The 25076-nt window shown below is 43.9% G+C and overlaps 1 protein-coding gene across 1 annotated transcript in view; it reads right to left on the bottom strand.

Annotated features, from left to right (window-relative positions):
- Positions 1–11994: 11994 nt before the first annotated feature.
- LOC132140882 (rab effector Noc2-like) overlaps positions 11995–25076 on the bottom strand; it is a 140712-nt gene continuing 127630 nt past the window's right edge. Inside the window, exons 7-9 of the mRNA XM_059549935.1 lie at positions 13845–13926; positions 12453–12551; positions 11995–12017 (exon numbers count right to left, since the gene is read on the bottom strand). Of these exons, the coding sequence (XP_059405918.1) occupies positions 12548–12551; positions 13845–13926 (86 nt within the window). The 3' untranslated portion in view covers positions 11995–12017; positions 12453–12547. The remainder of the gene's footprint in view (positions 12018–12452; positions 12552–13844; positions 13927–25076) is intronic.

Genomic DNA, 25076 nt, shown 5'->3' with positions numbered 1-25076 from the left:
TGTATAGTGTACACTGATAATAATCCCCTCAGCCACTTGGCCACTGCCAAGCTGGGTGCTACGGAACAGCGGTGGGATGCTCAATTAGCTGCCTTTGACTTCGACCTCAAGTATAGGTCAGGTAAGAGTAATACAAATGCAGATGCCTTGTCTAGGTTGCATTCTCCAGTGGCAGTAGGGGGCTTAGGCTCTGGCACCACGATACCATCTGTGTTGAGGAGAGCAATGGGGGTGGATCTTGTAGCTGCGGCCACCCAGTGTGCCATGTCTATGTTCCCTGGCCATTCGCCTGTGGAGCTGGCGTCCTTGCAGGCTGCTGACCCAGTGATTAGCGAAGTCCTGGGATTCTGGAAACGCAGGAGATATCCTGGTCCGGAAGAACGACGGAAGCTGTCGAGACATGGTTTGGTCCTGTTACGGCAGTGGAAACGTCTGGTAGAGCGAGATGGGGTTTTGTACCGAAGGGTGATGCGTCCCGATGGTAAGGAGGAGGCACTGCAGTTGGTTTTGCCAACCATTTTAAAGACTGATGTTCTGACCCAACTCCATCAAAACCATGGCCATCAAGGTGTGGAACGCACCCTTGGACTTGCCCGGCAACGATGTTACTGGCCTGGTGAAGCAGCTGAGGTGGCAAATTGGTGCCAGCGGTGTGAACGTTGCCAAGTGGCGAAAGATACACGGCCACCGGCCCGGGGACCTATGGGCCATTTGTTGGCTTCCTGCCCTAATGAGATCATTGCTATTGATTTTACGAATCTAGAACCATCTAGTTCGGGAGTGGAGAACGTGCTGGTGATAACTGACATCTTTAGTAAGTACACAGTTGCTGTCCCAACTCGGGATCAGCGGGCAGAGACAGTGGCACGACTGCTAGTGACTGAATGGTTTTGTAAATTTGGTGTCTCAGCGCGTCTTCATTCGGACCAGGGTCGTAATTTTGAGTCCGGTTTAATTCGCCAGTTATGTGCCCTTTATGGGATTGTTAAGTCACGAACTACTCCATACCATCCAGCTGGAAATGGGCAATGCGAACGGTTTAACCGTACGTTCCACGATCTTTTGCGGACCCTTCCAAGCTCGAGAAAGCGAGACTGGGTAGCATGCCTTCCTCAAGTGGTGTTTTGTTATAACCCCACCCTCCACCAGACTACAGGAGAGTCACCACATTTTTTAATGTTTGGCCAGGAGGCACGATTGCCTGTGGATTTCTTACTGGGTAGCGTTCCGGAGCCCATAGAAGGTGAGATACATGAGTGGGTATTAGAGCACCAAACTCGACTACAGGTAGCTTTTGAGGGAGCTCGAGAATGGTTGCGAGTTGCAGCAAAGAAGCGTAAAGAGCAGCATGATCTATTAGTTCGGGATGCCCCGCTCACTGTAGGGCAGTTGGTGTATCTTCGCAATTATGGGGTCCGAGGGCGTCATAAGATCAGTGATCTTTGGAGCCCTGTGTTATTTCAGATCCTGCGAGCACCTGAGGAAGGTGGTGTAGTGTACACTATTGCTCCTGCTGATGACTTGACCCAAGTAAGAACGGTACATCGTTCCTTGATTAAGGGTCGATTGGGGTCTGAGGCAGAGGCCCCAGATGAATGTGAGCACCGATCAGATCCAGAGGAGAATCCCCCTCCTCTGAAGGAAAGTTCCCTTCATCTGGAGGAGGAAGATGTTGATCTGGTGAGGGTTGTTAGAGTAGGCGTTGGGAGTGCCGAGCTTGCGGGCCAAGGTCATTCCCAGGATCCCTTGGGAAATATTGTTCCACCTCTGAGGACAGATGTGGTGCAAGTAGAAACCCCTGTGTTTGTTGAGAGAGAGGTGAGGCCTGAACTAGTCGATTTACCTGGTGAGGTTGTAAATACGGTTAGAAAGACCAGTCGAGTTACGGCGGGCCAGCATTCTAACGTGAATCACCTCCCTAGGGCAGCGATTGGGCCAAGTGGGGCAGTTAATGCGGTCACAGCAGTCTTTAGGCCATGGATATGAGTTGTCATGTGATCGCCGGGACGTCGATCCAGTTCCAGGGGGGGTAGATTGTAGTAGTCATAGTTGCCTCGTTAATTTTGGTACAACCCTAGTACAAATGAATGGTAATCACCTAATTAGATACAGGTGCGCTATAGGTGCGTGAGTGTGTATAAGGAAGCTATTGCGTTGTTGGCGTGCGTTGACTGCTGCAAACTGTTCTTGACTGCTCGAAAGCTGTTCTTTCGAGTTATTCCCTTATGGGGATCTTCGAGCTGTGCCACGCAGTATTTGGTATGCATCCTGGGCTGTTTATCTATCGTGGTCTGACGTTGGAAGGGCTGATTTGTTAATAATCAGGTGGGTAAATGATTTGATTTAATGGGTGGATATCCGCGAAAGGATTTGTTATATCGTGTTCCCCTCTGTTGTAGCTAAAGAGGCCAAGAGCCGGTAATATGTCCGTGTGATGACAGCTGATTGGGACTGTGACCGGGCTTCCCCTTCCTTCCTGTTTGGTCTTTGCCTTCGTTGTCTTGAATAGACTACTGTCGTTGTGCGTTGCCGTGACGTTCCGTCTTGCCTCAACTCAACTGCGCCTGCTTGACCTGTCCACATCAAGTGAACTTGACATCGGGAGATTGTGAGACCCGAGTATTAATCCGTGTGGCCGTTTGGCCACCTCCGCACTGTTTCAACTGGAAGATTGTGTCTGTGGGGTTTGTATGGTTGTGTGGATGAATTCAAAGTTGATGTGAGTGTTTGAGTGTGCTGTTTTTTATTGGAAGTGTGTGTGAGCGTGTATATGTACGAGTGTGCGAGCGTGAGAAATAAGTATTAATGGTTGTGAGTTTGCGTGATTTTAAATGCATCCTGTGTGTGTGTGTGTGTGTGTGTATTGTTAATGGACAAGGTGTAATGTGATTTGCATCTGTTAGTTTGTTGTTTTTGTTTTGTATTTTTTTGATCAACTTGTATTTTTCTTTTCTTGTTTGTTGATTTGATCATTTTGATTATTGTACTTTTTTTTCTTGTTTATTGATTTGTGACAATTTGACATTGATTTTGTTAACTTTGTTGGACCGGCTGAGAAGGAGTGCTGACCACTCTAGGTCCAAGTTAATGGGTACCCTTGTTCACTGAGTGATTTGAATTGATTTGATTTGAGTCTTTTGAATTCCCTGTCACTTGAATGCACGTGTGCTTGTGGTGAAGTGAGTACACTACTGTACGTTTGAAGTGCTTGTAGTGAAATGGAATTGGGTAGGTTTGTTATTTCTCCTTGCCATCCGACATGTTATTTTTGATTTTTGTTATTTTTCTTTAGTTTTGATTCTGAAGCCACATTAACCCCTGGTGTATGGAAGTGTGTGTGTGTGTGTGTGTGTGTGTGGAGCTTTTAGTCTAGTTATTATAATAAAGTATTATTGTTATTTTCTATATTCACGTCTCTGCTGTGTCTTTGTGGGAACGAACCTGTGTGTCCTTATTGGACCATAATTTCCCTGGGTGAAATTCCCAGGGTGGCGTAGTCGGTGTTGTAATTATAATTGAGTCCAGAATAACGAAACTCACCTTTTCGATGCCACATATAGAAAGCTTGACATGTCTACTTTTAAACTAAGCAAGTTTTATAGAAACCAAATATTCTGTGATAAAGTAATCAATATGAAAACAACACGATGTCCAGTCTTTCACGTCTCCCTTAAATAAAAAGCAGACAGATGTCTACTGCCATGAATGCCGAAAGTTGGTGCCAACCAAAGCTTTTAGCACCGCGAAGCAGTTATGTTATGAACAGTTAAATTATTATTATTTATGTAGTCAGTGTAGCATATCAGACCCCAACCAGACAAATTAAAGAGTCGATCAGGACTGTGGTTGAAACACGAGCCGAATTCTTCAGAAAGGCAACAGGAGGTTGTAAATCATTTCTAGTGCCAGAGTCAGAAGCAAGATAATCAACCAACCAACTCTTTCATAGAACAGCTTTCAACATTAACACCACTACAATTTCAATTCGGAGAAGAGATTGTCAAATCTGGGTCAAGTAATCAAGATGCAACGCCGGCCAGCACATGTAAACCCATGAGAGTAATAAACAAGATCCTTGGATTGACCCCCCCCCCCCACCTAGCAGAACCAGACTGAAATTCCTAAGGGGTCCTTTTAACCTCTGGTCCCCACAGAACATCTTTTGTCAGAGAATGGCACATAAACTGTCTTTTTCTAGATATAGATGGACCAAAATTAACTCAAAATGACTTCTAAATGAATATCAGTCCATCGCTTAACTCCATATTCGTTTATATGTAACCCACACATTTCACTATCATGTTTATAATAACTTATTGTGTATGTATTTTAATAACTATGGGATAGCTTAAGGATTCATATTCATGTTTAGTATGTTTGTGTTTCAATCTGCTTGCTTAAAATGTTTCTGACCATCAGTTATTTGTCAAATGTATCATATTCTTGTTATAGGAATCATGTCCAAAATTATACCCTGCAAGAGCGGGAAAATTCGGACCATGTGCTTGATAAGATAACATATGATTTATGACACCCTGAGCAAAGACAATATCTAATTGGTCAAGACAACATTTGAGGTGTGGCCAAAAGGCCAGTTTAAATACTCAGGACACCAACAAATCTGGCTTTTAAGCTTTGCTTCTTAGCTTTTGCTATTAGTCATGTCTGTTTTTAGCTTGTAGCTTTGCTTCATAGCTTTTGCTTTTAGCCATGCTTTTAGTCATCACTGTAAGCGTTCTTTGAGAGCGGTTCCAGCGTGCTTCGGCCCGCATGCCTGCTGCTACTTAGCCAAAATGAGAAAAAACACCACCTAGTCTCGTCAAACTTTACTTCTGTTCTTTTACTTTAGTTTCTTTTCTTTTCCGTTTGAGAGTTTCGTGTTCCGAGTTAAGTTTTGTAACGCCATGTCTCTGAGTCTGACCTCGAGTGCCCGTTCAACTTCAACCAGCCCACACAACTCCCCATCGTCAGCAAACGCCTAACCATGGGCTTCCCAAGACGTCACTTCAACGACTACTGAACTTCCAGCCAATCACCGACATCGGGAAACCCCCTTACAACGACAACAAAGGGAACCCCCTTTACACAGGAGACATAAGTAACTCCTCCAGACATTTGTACTGGTGTATCTAATATAATTTTAACCTCACTGAGGAACTCAATGCGAGGGTTAATTAAGTGATTGATGGCTGTTCATGTCTATGCAATTTCACGTATTGCTGTAAACTTGGGATTCCACATTTTTCGTTCTCTTAAACTCATTCTTCCCTAACTTTCTATCTTCCTGCAACTTTTATGAATGTGTGAGTGCATGTGCTTATGTGTTAGATTAGTTTATATGTCTTAGATTTATCTAATAAAGCCTTATTCATATTGGAAAGAGAATTATTTTGTGTTTTGTGCTTACAAGTTAATGTCTTAAACTGCCGATCTTGTTACTGTGCTAATTAATATATAATAGTTTTTTTTTTTACTATACTTTGGATATTAATATCCAGTGTAGATTTGATGTTAAAATCGCAGTGCATCTCAGTGGTCAGCCGTGAAACAGTGATTCTGTTCAAATTCCCTTTAAAATCTTAAATGATTCCCTTTGAGCTAAATTGACCTGTTGCCCTTACATATTTCCCTTACATCAGGGATTTTCTTTCAATCTTAAATATCGCAGAAGCACTTTGTTCCTTTATGCACTGCCTACCTTGAGTTGAGTTGTTTTATTTTTTTAATGAAAAGACGACAATATGCGTTATCTCTTCCTTTATTTTACAGTTAAAATTGAAAGATTTGTCCTGGTTCTTCGACATGTACACAAGAAGCATGGGCCTCGCTAGGCTTTTTTAGCGGGGCTATAGCATTAAACTCCATAAACTGTACACACCTCAGAGTCAGTCCGCTTAATTGTCATATGAAAACAAGCGGCAGATCGGTCTCCTCTCCATCTTTCAGCGCGCTCTTCAATCCACAGACCGCAGCAGAGCAGCAGAGCAGCAGAGCAGCGCGAGCGGACTCAAACAGAAACAGAGGACACAAGGTGTGTGCTTATTGACAGATTGTTAGAATAATGTGTGCCGTTCTTTGTCATAAATACAGTTTACAAAAGGTCACTGTCACGATCATTAGATGGAGTGCCCATGAGCTTCAGTAGAGGGCACTCCAGTCAGGACCATTCTACCCATTCACCACCAGTTGTCACTTGGACACTAGCAGCTCTCAAACTGTTGCACCACACCCGAACTACATTACCCATGAGTCACTGCATCACAATCACCCTGCCACACCTGCACCTCATTCATCAGCCAATTTCCTTGCCACACCTGCACCTCATTTACACACACACATAAAAGCAGCACACTCACTCTCACTCACTGCGAAGTCTTGTTAAGCCAGTCTGACATTTCCGAGCGTTTTCCCTGTGTTTGTTATTCCTGTGTTTTGACATTTGGACTGTTTATTCCGACTCTGATTCTGCGCTGCCTGTCCCGATCTCTGCTTGTTTCGGGTTACGATTCTGGTTATCCCTGACACACCTGACGCTATTCCTGATCTCTGCCTGTATGACCATTCTGTTTAATAAATGCTGCATATGGATCCGAACGCCTCCGACTCCTTGTTACAGAAGACTTCGAAGACTTTAAGGAGTAAATCCAGGTCAGCCATGAATCCAGTAAGCCAACTTATGCATTTACGTCAGGGAATTAGGCCCATCGAGGACTATGTGAAGAACTTTATTGAGTTTGCCCATTTATCTATCATGGACGAGATATGCCTGATGATATTTTTCCTCACTGGACTCTGTAGTATTATATTGATCTGGCACTCCAACTGAGCAGCTCTGCATATACTGTGGGTGTTGTGGAGGAGGAACACAGCACTTTTGCAGTATCCACCACTCCTGAGCCTTGTCCTGTTATGGCCGCCAGCCCAGCGCCTCTGCACAAGATGGCCGCCAGCCCAGAGCCTCTGAACAAGATGGCCGCCAGCCCAGCGCCACTGCACAAGATGGCCACCAGCTCAGCGACACTGCACAAGATGGCCACCAGCCCAGCGACACTGCAAAAGATGGACGCCAGCCCCGTCGACTTTCCAGAGTCAAGTCAGGTCAAGTCACTACTAACACCCAAAAGTCAAGTAAAACAACAGTTAAATTTCATGAGTCAAGTCAGGTCCCCGTTGATTTCCCAGAGTCTAGTCAGGTCACCATTGATCAGACTCTGAACTCTCCGGAGTCAAGACAGGTTCCAGTGAACTCTCCGGAGTCGAGTCAGGTTCCAGTGAACTCTCCGGAGTCGAGTCAGGTTCCACTGAACTCTCCGGAGTCGAGTCAGGTTCCAGTGGACTCTCCGGAGTCGAGTCAGGTTCCAGTGGACTCTCCGGAGTCGAGTCAGGTTCCAGTGGACTCTCCAGAGTCGAGTCAGGTTCCAGTGGACTCTCCAGAGTCGAGTCAGGTTCCAGTGGACTCTCCAGAGTCGAGTCAGGTTCCAGTGGACTCTCCAGAGTCGAGTCAGGGTCCAGTGAACTCTCAGGTGCTCATGAACCCTCCAAAGTCAGGGTTAGTCACCGTCGACCTTCCAGAGTCAGGGTTAGTCACCGGCGACCTTCCAGAGTCAGGGATAGTTCTTGTTGGCCTTCCAGAGTCGGGGTTAGTTCCTGTTGGCCTTCCAGAGTCGAGTCAGGTGACCGTTGAATTTTCAAAGTTGAGTCAGGTTCTGGTTGACCCTCCAGAGTCTAGTCAGGTGCTCGTGGACCCTCCAGAGTCAGGGCTAGTCACCGTTGACCTTCCGGAGTCAGGGTTAGTCACCATTGACCTTCCAGAATCAGGGCTAGTCACCGTTGACCTTCCAGAGTCAGGACTAGTTACCATGGACTTTCCAGAGCCAAGGCTAGTCACCGTTGACCTTTCAGAGTCAAGTCAAGTCACCGGTGGCCTTCAAGGACCGAGTCAAGTCACCGGTGGCCTTCAAGGACCGAGTCAAGTCACCGGTGATCTTCAAGGACCGAGTCAAGTCACCGGTGATTTTCAAGGACCGAGTCTAGTCACCGGTGATCTTCAAGGACGAGTCAAATCACAGTCGTTCTTCAGGAACCAAGTCACAGTCGATCCTCAGGAACCAAGTCAAGTCACAGTCGATCCTCAGGAACCAAGTCAAGTCATCAGTGATCTTCATGAGCAAAGTCAAGTCACCATTAACCTCCGTGAACTAAGTCAAGTCACAGTTGATCCTCAGGAACCAAGTCAAGTCACCAACAATCTTCATGAGCAAAGTCAAGTCACCAATGATCTTCATGAGCAAAGTCAAGTCACCATTAACCTCCGTGAACGAAGTCAAGTCACAGTTGATCTTCATGAGCACAGTCAAGTCACCAACGATCTTCATGAGCACAGTCAAGTCACAGCTGATCTTCATGAACCCAATCAAATCACCACAGATCTACCAGAGCCTCGTCACATCTCAGCCGAACTCCCAGAGCCTCGTCACATCTCAGAGCTCTCGTCATATCCTGTCACGGCCAGGGAGGCCGTCAATGAGCTCTCATTCATTCCGGTCTGGGCTACGGAGACCATCCACCAACTCTCTGTCTGTCCTGTCATGGCCACGGAGGTCCTCCATGAACTAACCGCCTGCCCTGTAATGGCCACGGAGGCCAGCTACCATCTCATCACGGCCACGGAGGCTGCTATTAACCTGTTAACGTTCTCTGTTTCAGTCCCACCTGAGCAGACTTGCTGTCCGGTGCCATCGACTCCACTGTGGTGGTCCTCTGCTCCGCCCTGGTGGGCTTCTGTCCCGTCTGCTCGGCTGTGGTGGTCCTCTGCTCCGCCCTGGTGGGCTTCTGTCCCGTCTGCTCGGCTGTGGTGGTCCTCTGCTCCGCCCTGGTGGGCTTCTGTCCCGTCTGCTCGGCTGTGGTGGTCCTCTGCACCGCCCTGGTGGGCTTCTGTCCCGTCTGCTCGGCTGTGGTGGTCCTCTGCTCCGCCCTGGTGGGCTTCTGTCCCGTCTGCTCGGCTGTGGTGGTCCTCTGCACCGCCCTGGTGGGCTTCTGTCCCGTCTTCTCAGCTGTGGTGGTCCTCTGCTCCGCCCTGGTGGGCTTCTGTCCCATCTTCTCTGCTGTGGTGGTCCTCTACTCCTCCCTGGTGGACTCCAGCTCCACCTGCTCCACTCTGGTGGGCTCCCACGCCTCCTGCTCTGCCTTGGTGGACCCTTGTTCCAGAGTTAGGGCCATGGCGGGCTCCTGTTCCCGAGTTAAGCCCATAGCGGGCCCCTGTCTCCTATGTCAGGCCCAGGAGGGGCTCCTGTTTTCCTGAGTTAAGCCCAGGAAGGGCTCCAGTTCTGCCTGCTCTGCCCCGGTCTCCGACCACGGCACTTCTTCATGGACCTGGCCCTCCATCCCTCCCCCTGTTCCGCCTCCGCTCCACCGATCTCCTAGATTGTTTTGAGCGTCTGGAAGCCGCTCCTTTTGGGGGGGGGGGGGGGGGGGTATGTCACGATCATTAGATGGAGTGCCCACGAGCTTCAGTAGAGGGCACTCCAGTCAGGACCATTGTTTAGCCAGTCTGACATTTCTGAGCGTTTTCCCTGTGTTCCCACTGCTTGTGCATTAAACAATCTCACTAGATTATTATTAAAATTAATGGCAAAATGAATGTTTGGAAATGTAAACTAATATATTCTACTGACATACTAAAGCAAAAGACATAAATAACTGGCTTAAAACCCTTTTTTGGGGTAAAAATAGTGCCCAAAGACTGTACTTTACAAATGACATTGTTGCTACTTTATAAAGAATGAGCATACAGTCATTCACAGAACTGATTAAAGACCGTGACAGACAGCACTCATTTTAACTAAATACCAAAGTGATTGGCAGATATACAGTAGAAACATTGTGTGGTTTTGTATTAAATAATGACCCAGATCATGAAATACATTTATTAGTCTTATAGTAAGGGAAGTTTGTGAAATGAGATCATCCAAGGAGCGTGTGAATGCTATGGATTTATTTTAAATCATTTTAATGTTCTTTAATGTTATCCTTTTTAGGCTTTTTAATTATTTATTTATTTTTATGGAAGTAGCGATTCAGACACCGTTTACGCACCGGTACCATTTTAAAAGTATCGAAATGGCAACGGTATCGAATAAAACCCAATCGATACCCAACCCTACTATTTGCACTTCAATATAAAAAAAAAAGACTGTGGTATTTGATATATATCGTATATTGAGATATAGCAAAATATATCGAGATATATTTTTTGCTCCATATCGCCCAGCCCTAAGTCTTTATTTTATTAATCTACTTGTATTTGTTTTCACATAACTTGTAATGTTACACATTTTACCAGTTAGACATTTTCCAAACTATAATCCCTGACTAAATGTATAATCAAGTGAGACACTATGAAGTTTCCTTCACATCATCAAAATGTTTCACAATGCCAGGATTTTTTTTATTTTTTGCATTTAATTTATTTTTTATTTTTTATGTTCTATAACATAGACAGCAATACGAAATAAAAGTAATACGAGTTATAATGTTACTAGCCTAATGTCAGTAAGAATGATTAGATAAAACTTTACTGTGATAGGCGATTCTCTGTTCATGAATATAGCCATGTTTATAACTATATATATATATATTGTATAGGCCAACATACACAGCATGCTTGTGTTTATGACTGTAACTAAACTTCTGTTCATTTATATCTGCTCTGGTGTAAATATTTTGAATATGTTAAACCCAAGAGACAACCTTCCACTCCCTCTCTTGAAACCAACATGGAAGTGACTAAAACTGCAATTCATCAACTGGCCGCTGGAGCCTGGCTCCAAAAGGGAGTCAATCCCATAGACTCCCCATGTTAAAATGCCCAACTTTACAGCAAAAAAAAGCATGTTTACAGCCTGGTACAAAAAAAAAATATTTTGGTTTATATAGTTAACATCCAAAAGTATCTTAAGAGTGTAAAAAGGTTCTTTGGAGTATTAAAATGCTCTTCACAGTAAGAAAAAAAAGGATTTATTTAGGAACAGTTAACTGAAATTTGAACCCAAAATGTTTCTTCTATGGCAACACTGTGAAAACCGACTTTTGGAACCTTTATTTTTAAGAGTGCTTGATCAACCTGATATTGCTTACACTGTTATTTATGAAATCCTTTGTCTAATCCAACAATGCTTTTATCTAGTAATAAAAATGTCCAATACTTCCATGTTTACTGCAAATCCATCCTGCAAACTACTAATGAGACTGCATAACACTGACACATGTCTGCAAATAAATGTCCTATGGTAGGTATATTTAGGATCATGAACAACATATGAGAAGATTGTTGGATTTTCTAAAGTAATCTGCTTGCTTTTGTGAAAATAAATAGCAGTGTGCCGTGAGAGTTGCTGTATGGTTGCTAAAGTGGTTTTCAGTACATTGCTATGTGGTAGCTAAGCTGTTCTGGCTAACTGCTCACTAGCACTAGCCAAAACAACCAACACCAAGTCTCTGTTTCCTCTCAATGTAGAAGATAAGGTTTTGGAATAAAGTATGAGCAATAAAATAGCAAACACTGTCAAGGGAGAATCCCTCATTTAGTACAAGCATTTAAAAAAAAGGACAGAGGACACACCAACCTATTTAGTGTACAGCTGTCAAGTGTTACTGAGGGAAAAAGATGAGTGTGTGTATATCACCATATTTTGGGGACAAATCTGTGCCCTGGAGTGAGCCAAATGTGTCAAAGGCTTCTTTTTGGGGGCTTCTCCAATAGTACAAAATGATTTACATACATACATACATACACACACACACACACACACACCCACATACATACTACATAGTATATGGTGGGCACTCACTTAGTAAATGTCGACTATGGTCCATGACCTCTTCCTCCAGGTCCGGATTGACACTCCTGATACTTCGTTCGCTGGCCAAGCTGGAAGGGTTTTCCATGTGAAAGCTGGTTTGAGTTGGACTGGTGAAGCTGGACTGCAAGGGGATTTGCACTTGGCCTCCACTTAATTCTGAGTGCACAAAGATGTTCAAAAAATAAATAAATAAATAAAAATAAAAACTAAAATAATACTAAACTAAAATAAAATTCAAAATCAAAATTTAAGCTGAAGATTTTTGGGAAAACTATATGCACAGAGTCCTTATTGTTCTTTTTTTTGCCATCCACTTAGGAAACACTAGTAAAACAAAGCTGTTGTTAAAGGCAATCTTTTGTTCAAAGGGGGATTTTATTCCAAAAAAATAAAAAAAATATATATTAAAAAAGCTTATTTTGTGCATCAAGCTTTAAAACAAACAAACAAAACTAAGCTTTAGGGGATTTGTTTTCTGTAAAACGTGGTAGATCTGACAGATGGAGTTGTATTAGTTTGTACGAGTTTGTGTGGGTGGGTGGGGAGTGTTTATGTATATTTGGCAGTGAATTTCCAGGAGTTGTGTATTACCAGAATCTCTTCGTTGATCGGTCTCAGACATGAAGGTCTTCCTGTCACTGCTGCATTCACTGAGCTCGGCATCACTGCCATCGCTTTCACTTGAGTTAACTTTAGAAACATAGAGAAAGACAGAAAGAAAAAAGGTGAGAAAGTGATTAAGGGATACATGAGAGAGTGAAAAAGTACACCAGAAAATAAAAACTGAAGGTGACTGAGAATAAAAAAGCATAGTGTTCTATATTCATAGGGAAATAAAAAGAGATCTTTATGAATATTAAAACCAAGCAGTAGGCTTGTTGCGATAGTCGGTGTTACCGGTGATACACGGTGTTTAACCCACCTACCGGTCATAGCACTTGACCACCGGCACCGTCCCCATCGTGTTGACGTTTTAGCCTATAGCGATAAAGCACTTAATTCAGTTAGTGGCTACGTGCCTTCGTAATTTAGCGTAAGCGGAATGAGCGCCGCAGTAAAGCAGCAGTTGTCCGATTTCATTTATCATTTGAGGAGAGTGAGGCGAGCTAACTGGCAAAGGATGGCAGAAGATCTGGTTTCAAAGCGAACTGTTGCAATTTAAAATGAAGGTTTTTCGTTTATTGTTTCTCATTTAGCCTATTTATAATTTTTTTTTGTACGGTGTATGCAGTTAATAGGCCTACCTCTTTTTTTTTAACAGCTTAACGTGTTTAATTTTTATATTAGTTTTTTTTTTTGCACTTAAGTGTCCAGTGATTATTCGGGTAGGCTACCTTATTTAACGAAGTTTTTGATGTTCGTTCGTTTCATATTCGATGGTTGTGCGGTTTTTTTTGCTGAAAAAGGCAGGCACTTTATTTAACGAATATTTATAATTATTTAAAGAGTCTTGTTTGATACTTGCACGATGTGTGCAGTGGTTCGTTTTGTTAATAAATGCACTTTAAAGGTGTTTCATAAGTGCTTTCGTTTAGTTTTTGCATGGTGTGTTAAGTTATTATTCATTTTGCAATAAAGATGTGTGTAATACAAGCAAGTGTCTTATTGTTTTGTGTATTTTTATTAAGAATAAAATAAATTAACCCATGATTAATTCAAACAACTGCTACTGAATTGCCGCTAATTAAAGTGAAAGTAAATTGAGACGTGTGCACGTCTGCACGACCGCATTTTCGGCCTCCCGAAATCCCCGACACGCAACCCCGGTGACACCGGGATTACCGTTTTTTTTGCACGTCGATTAACCGGTGGAAAAAATCCGTCACCGCAACATCACTACCAAGCAGCCATAAGCTGCTGCTGTGAAGCTTAATTTCGCATGGCCAAGAAACTGCATGCAGAAATTGTTTTACAAAAATGCAGAAACCGAAGCACAGCCCCAAACCCAGTGTCTGGCACCACTGTACTAAGCAAAACTCTTACACGAAGGCTAAGAGACTGACCACCCTCAAGCTCAGTAAAATACAATCCTGCAACACCAGGAGAACATAGTCCATCTGAAAGACTAAAGCACAGTTACATCAAATGCATGAATGCATTCATTCTGAACCAGTCTGTAAAACGACTCAGGGCAGAGCGTAAAGTAAGTAAATTGAAAAATTAAAAAGTTGGAACAGAAGCATGGGAACAGAGAGACAATGAAAAAAATGTGTGTGCCTCTAGAATAATAGCATTCTCTTCTCCATTTCTCTGTTTCTTCTTTAATTTTTCTGAGTAGAAGCAGGTAAGGATACCATGAGGAACTTCTTAGAAGCTTCAGGTGGACATGGACCTTTGACTGTCTTTCCAAAGCCTTCATCATCCCAGCAGCACAAGCTTGCCCCCGATCAGCGTTTTGAGCCCATGCTGAAAATTAATATTTTTATCATAGAGAGAAAAGGCAAGCTTTGGATCGGCACTGTTCTGCCCTCCAATTTTCTGCACCCCATCTGTCATGGTTTCAATCAGAGGAAGGAGGATGGAGGTGCAGTACTGTGGTGTGTGTGAGCAAGTCAGAGAGAGAGACACCCATCTCCTGTCACAGACTCTCTTTCTCATTCTCTATATACTGTACAACCCGTCTCTCCAATCTGGCTTGATAAATACGGCAATAGAGCAGCAAATTCTGTCGTCATGCCGAATATCTGTTAAACACACTCAAAGACACATGGGTTGGTTTGCCTTGATCTTTAAACCATAAGACTTTTCTTGTTTTATGGGGTCTTTGTGCATGTATATTCATGATTAGCAGCAAAATTCAATCCTAAAAATGTGTGAGATTTTGGAAGCTAAATTTATTTTACTTCAAGTATGTTTAAGACAAGTCTAGCACATGGATGAAGTGTACATTACATGACAATGTGTAAAGCTTCAGCTGACTGCCATGTCAAAACAGACCAGAAAATCTGTGAAAAAGCTGTAAGCTACCAAAAATTGAATAATACAGCACAGTATTAATACCCCTACCCAGACACCAGCTGTAACTTAGACACCTACAGACGAATGTAATTTTCCACTTCCTCATGATATTCAGAAATGTTCAATCACATTACTAGCAATGACAGCAGAGACCAGACAACAGAATGAAGATAAACTAACCTCTGCTAGGGGCCATAGTACTTCAGCTGACAGTACTTCAGCCAACTAAAATGTCACTAAGACTTGCAGTTAAAGGTCTCAGTAAATACGAAGTGATTGTTTACTTTCTGTCAAACAGACAGGAATCCACATGGCCTGAGTCATGAAGCAGACATGTGGAGATGTGGAAATTATTGTGAAATTAATCGCTGTAGGGGTGTGACAGTAGGTGTTGGAATTACCAGAGGCCCCAAGATACGATATCACTATACTTGTGTCACAATACAATATTATTGCAGTTTTAAATATACCACGATATTCTACAATATGTTGCAATGTATCACCTTTTTTAACTTCAAATTATGTCACCAAAGGAAAACTTTGGCAACATCTGTTTTAACTAAAGAGAAACATTTCTCAAGTTTATTTATCTCACTTTAGTTTTATTGCTGGAGTGCAAAATGGGATTGTTAAGCAGACAAACTAATCAACACTTTCATGAAAACCTGTCAAAAATGTATGCATCTGGCAAACTCTATTTGTATTACAATCTAATCTAGTCCACCTTAATTAACGTTAAATGTAAACAGGATTTGAACAATGCAATTTGAACTTTTGCTGTGCAGACCCTAAAGCAATAGGGGAATTTTAAAGTAAATTACTGTTAAATTTAAAATAAATAAAACATAATCCGATTTAAACACGGATGGGGCTTTCCTGACAACTTTTACGTGATGTTCCACCATCTTTATTTTACATACTGCATGCTGAATCAGAGGTAAAAAAAAAATAATAATAGAAAAACCTATATAAATACTATTCAGTTTCATGCACAGACCGATCGTTTTGTGTCTTTACACATCAATGTATCGTCACAAGCCACAGGGTTTACTTTCTGCAATTAAACGCAACATGAAAATTTGATGCCGACATATCCCTGCATCCATGGCATTTAATATTTTGTCTTTCATCACTATACGTAAATCTTTCTTCAGAAAAAATGCTGACAACCAATGGTTAAGTTGACACAGAATGACCCAGATCTACTGACCTTAGAGTTATGAAGGTCTACAGGGGGTCCTTCCTGTAATATAAATTTCTGTTTTATGGTTTTCTTGTCACATGTAAGCAAGATGCCTTCTTGCATATTGGTTACATCCTATATTTGATCATATGCACTGTAAATCATATAAGGCCCTGACAACACTGGAAAGACAGCAGAGATTTACAACAGCAAGTGACCTTTGGCGAAGACAACAGAAATGATTGCACAGTGCCATAAATGAAATAGATGTTTTTTCAGCCAACCATGCAACCACACAAACCTTGAGAGAATATGATTTGCTAGACAAAATCAAAACTAGTGACAAAATCAAAGCTAGTAGCCATTTATTATTTGTTGTCAGCTTTATCAATAAGCTAAAATATTTAGCAAAAGCCTTTCGTCCACAGTAACACATGGTGTAGTAACAGGAGGGTAATGACACTACTGTAGCTGCTCACAGAAACATTGATCATGTCAGAGGTGAATATGCTAGTCCAAGATACAAAGCGCCATTATGACCTTCTGAACTTACTTGTGTTTCAATGCATCAATAACAGAAAAAAACATCTGGAGATTTTCCTAAGGTTAGACATTCTTGCCCCCACATGCCCTCAGGATAAGATCATTTCAGTAGATACTGTATATCACTATACATACTGACATCATCCTTCAGAAATCATTCTAGTATGCTGACGTGGTGCTCAAGAAAAATGTCCTATTATTATTTATTTAAAAAAAACAGTTTTGCTGCTTAAAGTTCCTCTATGATGGATTTTTGAAAATGATCTTTCGGGTAACACAGTGTTACACAGTCTGTAAGTGAATGAAAGCATCCTGCAAAGTTGTAAATCTGAAAGTGCACCATGTATAAAGCTATTGTAACTCAAAAGAAAGAGTCGACTCTGAAACATTGAAACAAGTCTTTTTTAAAACAAATCCCAACCCGTTTCATGCTGATGTCAGTATATTGCCCGCCCACCTGTTGGTCTTTTCACTTTGGTCTGAATGAAAAAGCTAAATCATTAATTGCCACTAGATGCTGCTTTTGGAGCGGTAAAATAGTGGTTCCCCATGTAATACTGTACACAAAGTAGCACTGCGCTCACAAACGCTGCTTTATCAGACATTACAGGCAAGATTAAATGAAAATAAGACCAATCACTGCTAATAAGCATCACGCAAAGGAGGGGTTTAAAAAAACGAATCGTTGAGCAAATTATTTGGGAGTCGTTGAGCAAGTAAGGTAAAAATAAATGCATATTATAAGACAAATAAAGTGTTTTTTGACCTTGCATGCATGTAAACCTGTTGTTGGGTACTCCCAAAACGAAAATATGAATCTTTCATTGCCCATTCATTTGGCACTTTAATATTTTTTTATGTATACTATGACACATTCTATTAGGAACCTTAGATGAATAGAAAGTCTAAAAGAACAGTTTAAATATAAGTGAATGCATCTGCTGAATAAAATAATTATTCACTTACTAACCCTAAACTTTTGAACATTAGAGAGTATTGCACCAGCAAACTCTATTCAGTTGTACCAATTTTTTGAGAGTGTATAGACTACAGTTTTAATACATACATCTACACAGAGGAAATGAAAAGGCATAACTCAGACAATACACATGAATGTCACAGTGCTGATACATTAGGAAGCAGGAAACAAGAAGTGTCTTCTGCAGTGACTTAGAGGAATAATTAAATTCTCCATTTTTGTACGGTTAAATTAAATTCCAGAATCAGTATGTTCTTAAGTGAAGACCAATGTGCTTCTATAGTTTGTAACTGAAGTATTTATAGCCTTGAACACTTATTAAACACAAGACACGACAAAATAGTGAATATGTTTAGAATTAATAGGATTTTTAGTAATCTACATAATAAATGATGACCTCCCTAAAATCCTTAGCCTGTGACGCTAACAATGGAGGACAGGAGGCAGATGCAAGTAAAGGTAGTTTATTGACAGGAGTTGTGATGGATGAATGCTGGTGAGTGACGCAGGAACCACGATGGCAGCACAGACAGGTGGGTAGGTGATTTGAGTGCGTTGGTAGAGATGACGGTGGTGGTAGATCGGTGATCCGTGGTGATAATCCGTGAGTGACTGTGATAATCCAAAGTAGACCGAACAGGAAACAGGGCAAGGACAGGAACACAGGAGCACGAACAGACATCAACACATGGACCTCAAACAACGATCTGACAAACAGGAGACGAAAGACAGGGCGTTATATAGGCGGTTGGAATGAGATGCACCTGCCGCTGATCAGGCGATCAGTGGCCACACCCACATGAACCAATCAACATGACATAACATGACTACAGCTGGAGACGGTGCGTTCACGAACCGTGACAGTACCCCTCCTCCTAAGGACGCCTCCTGGCGTCCCCAGAATCTCTTACCTGTCGATTGTAATCATCGATAAGGGAGTGATCCAGGATGTCCCTGGCAGGTACCCAACTTCTCTCCTCCGGACCGTAACCCTCCCAGTCCACCAAGTACTGAAATCCGCGTCCCCTCCTTCTAGAGTCCAGAATACGATTTACCAAATAGGTGGTCTCCCCATCTACGAGACGCGGCGGGGGAGGGACCGGGGTAGGCGGATTAATGGGAGAATGAAATAGGGGCTTAATTTTGGACACATGAAAGGCGGGATGAATTCTCCTGTACGTAGGAGGGAGTTTAAGGCGGACTGCCACCGGACTAATGATTTTGGTGACAGTAAACGGGCCAATAAATTTGGGAGCCAATTTATTAGATACGGACCGGAGAGGAATATTCTTGGTTGAAAGCCACACCTTTTGACCCACGACGTATACGGGAGGCCTAGACCGGTGGCGATCGGCCTTGGCCTTGGTGCGCGCCCCCGCTTGGAGTAGAGTCTCACGGGCTCTGGTCCAAGTGCGGTGGCACCTCTGGACGAAGGCGTGAGCGGAGGGGACCGCAAATTCGGATTCCATACTGGGAAAAATAGGTGGCTGGTAACCTACACTACACTCAAAAGGAGATAGGCCCGTAGCTGATACTGGTAAGGTATTGTGGGCGTACTCCACCATAGACAATTGTTGGCTCCAGGAGGAAGGATTCTTGGAGACCAAACATCGCAACACCCTTTCCAAATCTTGGTTGGCTCTCTCGGTTTGACCATTGCTCTGGGGGTGAAACATTGAGGACAGACTTACAGTCGCTCCCAGTAGTCTACAGAATTCTTGCCAAAATTTAGCCACAAATTGGGGTCCCCTGTCGGAAACCACGTCTATCGGGAGGCCATGTAAACGAAAGACGTGGTCTACGACGGTCAACGCTGTCTCCTTGGCTGAGGGTAATTTGGGCAAGGGAATAAAGTGGGCCGCCTTCGAGAACCGGTCCACCACGGTTAAAACTACCGTGTTTCCCTTGGGAGGGTGGGAGGGCGGTAATAAAATCTAGAGCGATGTGGGACCAGGGTCTCGAAGGAACCGGCAGCGGTTGGAGTAACCCATCAGGGGGCCGATTGGAAGTCTTACCAGTGGCACAAACCGAGCAAGCCAAAACAAAACTGTGAATGTCGCGAGCCATAAGTGGCCACCAGAATCGTTGCTTGACTAAAAATCTAGTACGGTTAACCCCTGGATGGCAAGCTACATTCGAGCAATGTCCCCACTGGATAACGTTGGACCTTAATCCCTCCGGCACAAATAAACGGTTCGGTGGGCACCCGGGCGGAGGCGTTACCCCTTCTAAGGCCGTTCTGACCTTCGATTCGATCTCCCATGTGAGAGTGGAGACCACTAATGTCTCAGGAAAAATACACTCGGGAGTGGACGGGCGTTCGGAATGGTCAAAAATACGCGACAAAGAATCGGGTTTGATATTTTTGGAACCCGGGCGGTACGAGATAGTAAAGTCAAAACGTCCGAAAAAAAGTGCCCACCGAGCCTGCCTGGAGTTCAACCTCTTGGCGGTGCTAATGTACTCTAAATTCTTGTGGTCAGTCCATACTATAAAAGGAACCCCCGATCCCTCTAACCAGTGTCGCCATTCCTCTAATGCCATCTTGACTGCCAACAATTCTCGGTTACCAATATCATAATTTCGTTCAGCCGGAGATAAACGATATGAAAAATACGCGCAAGGGTGGACCTTGTCGTCTAAGGGAGAACGTTGAGATAACACCGCTCCTACCCCCACCTCTGATGCGTCGACCTCCACCACGAACTGACGTGTAGGGTCAGGGGTAATCAGAATAGGGGCTGAAATGAAACGGCTCTTCAGTTTGGCAAACACAGCCTCAGCTGTGTCCGACCACCTGAACGCAGTCTTGGCGGAGGTCAAGGCGGTCAGAGGTGCGGCTAGTTGGCTGAAGTTGCGAATAAAACGCCGGTAGAAGTTAGCGAACCCCAGAAACCTCTGTAGGGCCTTACGGGAATCTGGGCTTGGCCATTCTACCACAGCCTTAACCTTCTCGGGATCCATGCGTATTCCCTCAGTCGACACGATATACCCCAAAAATGGAATTGACTGTGCATGAAATTCGCATTTCTCCGCCTTGACAAAAAGCCCATTCTCTAGCAACCTCTGAAGCACTCGTTGGACGTGCTGCACATGTTCCTGGAGAGAAGAAGAAAAAATCAATATGTCGTCCAGGTAGACATAAATGAACTGATCGATCATATCTCGCAGCACGTCGTTGACAAGTGCCTGGAAGACCGCTGGGGAGTTGGAGAGCCCAAAGGGCATAACCAAGTATTCAAAGTGCCCTCTGGGGGTGTTAAAAGCGGTCTTCCATTCATCCCCCTCCCTGATCCGAACCAAATGATACGCATTGCGTAAGTCCAGTTTTGTGAAAATTGACGCTCCCTGCAACCTCTCGAAGGCCGAAGACATCAACGGCAAAGGATAAGTATTCTTTACCGTGATGTTGTTCAGTCCCCGGTAATCAATACAAGGTCGCAGAGATCCGTCCTTCTTTCCCACAAAAAAGAACCCCGCCCCCGCAGGAGAAGAGGAAGGGCGGATGGATTTAGAAGCTAGAGAATCAGAAATATATTTCTCCATAGCCTCCCTCTCTGGAACAGAAAGTGAATAGAGTTTGCCCTTAGGCGGAGACTTACCTGATAGTAAATCTATGGCACAGTCGTAAGGACGATGCGGAGGAAGAGAAGCAGCCCGAAACTTACTGAACACTTCCTTCAGATGGAGGTACTCAGCAGGCACGTTAGACAAATCCACCGCCTCCTCCTGCAACACAGACACAGACACAGACGGACAGGCAGACACTAGACAAGACTCATGACATCTTTTACACCAAGACAAAACGGAGTTAGAGAGCCAGTCAATGCTAGGGTTGTGGAGGAGGAGCCAAGGGTGTCCGAGGACAATGGGTGCCAGGGGAGAGTCAAGGATGTGAAAAGAGATGGTCTCAGAGTGATTGCCAGAGGTGATGAGTGTAATGTCTTCAGTGATGTATGATATGGTGGGAAGTTGCTGACCAGTGAGGGCGTGAACCGTGATGTGGTGCGGAAGAGGTCTGAGGGGAATGTGGAGCTTGTGGGCTAATGTGCTGTCCATGAAGTTACCCTCAGCCCCGGAATCCAGTAGTGCCTGACAGTGATGTGTCTGTGCTGACCACCGCAGCCATACCGGGAGGAGCGTAGAAGATGATGGTGATGATGATGATGATGATGATGAGGTCTTCTCGGCGGAGATCCCACCCAATAGTAGCCTCATGCGTACTACCGGGCCTGGCCCTTTTACCGGACAGGCGTGGGCTCGATGTCTGGCTCCCCCGCAGTAAAGGCAAAGGCCCAGGGATCTCCGCCTCTCCTTCTCCTCCCGGGAAAGCCGAGCTCGCCCTACCTGCATGGGCTCGTGATCGTAGACGGGGCTGGCCACGTCCCCGCCGCTGAACCGCACGTCTGCCGGTCCCCTGGATGGGGTGTTGAGTAGCCCCCTCCTCTCCATCCGTGCCAGACGTGCATCGACCCGAAGGGCCAGCTCAATAAGTCCATTGAACGACGGGGGAAGGTCCAGGGCGTAGATCTCCCTCTGGACGCGGTCAGCCAGCCCATGCAGGAACATGTCCCACTGCGCCTCCTCGTTCCAATGGCACTCCGCCGCCAGGGTCCGGAACTCGATGGAATAGTCCGAGACGGATCTCTCGTGCTGGCGTAACTCCGCCAGCCTCCTGGCCGCCTCCCGTCCTGCGGCGGCCCGATCAAAGACCCGTCTCATCTCGGCGGAGAGCGCCTGGAACGAGGCGCAGCAAGGGTCCTGGTTCTCCCACACCGCTGTTCCCCACAATGCCGCCCTCCCAGAGAGCAGGGTCAGAACGAAGGCCACCTTGGCCCTCTCACTGGTGAAGGTTCTAGGCTGGAGGGCAAAATGCATATCACAATGGTTAAGGAAAGCTCTACAATAGTCGGGCTCACCCGAGTACGCTTCCGGAATCGGGAGGCGTGGTTCCGGCTGGGAGGGGACCTCCGATGGGGCTGGTGGAGCAGGCGGTGTGAGTGGCGCAGTGGGAGCTCGTAATAGCTGGAACTGTTGGGTGAGCTCGGACACCTGCGTCACTAAAGCCTGAACCGCGCGACCAGTGTCGTTAAGAGTCCGCTCCTGGGAGTCCATCCTCCGAACACTGGCGCTGAGGAAAACTTCGAGGGAGGAAGGTTGATTACTCGCTGCCTCCATGTTGGTCAGATCGTTCTGTGACGCTAACAATGGAGGACAGGAGGCAGATGCAAGTAAAGGTAGTTTATTGACAGGAGTTGTGATGGATGAATGCTGGTGAGTGACGCAGGAACCACGATGGCAGCACAGACAGGTGGGTAGGTGATTTGAGTGCGTTGGTAGAGATGACGGTGGTGGTAGATCGGTGATCCGTGGTGATAATCCGTGAGTGACTGTGATAATCCAAAGTAGACCGAACAGGAAGCAGGGCAAGGACAGGAACACAGGAGCACGAACAGACATCAACACATGGACCTCAAACAACGATCTGACAAACAGGAGACGAAAGACAGGGCGTTATATAGGCGGTTGGAATGAGATGCACCTGCCGCTGATCAGGCGATCAGTGGCCACACCCACATGAACCAATCAACATGACATAACATGACTACAGCTGGAGACGGTGCGTTCACGAACCGTGACATAGCCCAAAAACAACCAGAAAGCAACAGCGTTCCAGTCAATTTTTTTATATTATATGAATAATATTTGTAATGATGATTTTTTTTTTTTGACTTTTTCTCTCTCTAAAAAAAATCGACTCTACATCTATAAGTCATGTTTTCCTTATTGCAGCTTTTTTTCTTTCTCTTTCTTTCTTTCTTTCTCTTTTCTCTCACTCAATATATGACCATGATTGCCTTCATTCGAGCCACACAATCTCTAGCAGACTGCATTTTTGCTAATATCTCTCTTCTGCTTAGGGGTGAGGAAAATCTAGTGATTTTCCCAACCAAATTCTCTCCAAGTTAAGAAATATGGTGTCTATGTGCAAATAAAAAAATAAAAAATAAAAATCTAAGAATTTGTACATACAATTTCCTCCCTAATAAATAAACCAACATGTAGGGATGGCTTACGAGGGTTGAATAACGTGGTTGACGACAGTAATTTATCTGGATTTTGTGTTGTTGTACTGACATTTTGAGCAATGGTGATTTAATTATTTTGCTAACATTATGCATTATGCTTTAGAAAGTGGTAAAACCCTCTTACACCGTGTCCTAACTACACGTGACTAGGGATGGGCATCGATTAGGTTTTATACTATACCGGTGCCATATCAATACTTTTAAACAGATTTTGTGTTGTTGTACTGACATTTTGAGCAATGGTGATTTAATTATTTTGCTAACATTATGCATTATGCTTTAGAAAGTGGTAAAACCCTCTTACACCGTGTCCTAAGTACACGTGACTAGGGATGGGCATCGATTAGGTTTTATACTATACCGGTGCCATATCAATACTTTTAAAACAGTACCAGAGTTTAAAGGTGCCTGAACCGATACTTAAAAAAAAAGAAGAAAAATAAAGAGCCACAAAACCTATGGATAACCTTAAAGAACATTAAATATGTTTAAAATAAATCCATAGCATTCACACACTCCTTGGATGCTCTCAATTCCCAAGCTGTGCTTCCCTTATTCTAAGGCTAATAAATGTATTTCACGATCTGGGTCATTATTTAATACAAAACCACACAATGTTTCTACTGTATCTCTGTCAATCACTCTGATATTTTAAACAGTTCTGTGAATGACTGTGTGGTCATTCTTTATAAAGTAGCAACAATGTTGTTTGTGAAGTACAGTACTGTGCAAAAGTCTTAGGCACATTAGTATTTTCACCCCAAAAAAGGGTTTTAAGCCAGGTATAAGTTATTTTAAGCCTGTAGTGTGTCAGTACGAAATATCAGTTTACATTTCCAAACATTCATTTTGCCTCAAATTTTAATAACAATCTAGAGAGATTATTGAACGCACAAGCAGTCTAACAACAGCCGGTTCTGGATTTAGTTTGTCTCAGTTTCATCAGTTTCTTCATGCAATCACAGACAGATTAGATGATAGTGAAATTAGATCTCCATGTGGAGCACCGGCTCTTGTCAGACTACTTGTGCATTCAAAAATCGCACTAGATTATTTTTAAAATTAAAGGCAAAATTAATGTTTGGAAATGTAAACTGATATTTTCTACTGACACACTACAGCAAAAGATATAAATAACTGTCCGAACACCATTCTTGAAGACTTAAGACACCTAAGACCTAAGACACCTAAGAAGTGCACCTAAGACTTTTGCACAGTAGTGTATGTTTATGTTACGATCATAGGTATTTATTTTGTGTGAGTGTTGTTTTGTATATATGTGCAGGGATTGGCTGTAGTTGGTGGAGTCTGATTGGTGGATCTACTGATTGGCCGCTTTTAAAAGGTCGGCACTTACCGAAGATGTCGAGCTCATTCTGGCGTTGGCTTGTTGGCATGAAGAGCTCCGGATTCCTCCTCCCGTCGGCAGATCCCATAACCTTCAGTATATTGAGTTCGTTTGT

The sequence above is a fragment of the Carassius carassius genome, chromosome 5 (assembly GCF_963082965.1).
Source record: "Carassius carassius chromosome 5, fCarCar2.1, whole genome shotgun sequence".
NCBI classification, from domain to species: Eukaryota; Metazoa; Chordata; class Actinopteri; order Cypriniformes; family Cyprinidae; genus Carassius; species Carassius carassius.
This window is presented reverse-complemented; position numbering and strand designations above follow the sequence as displayed.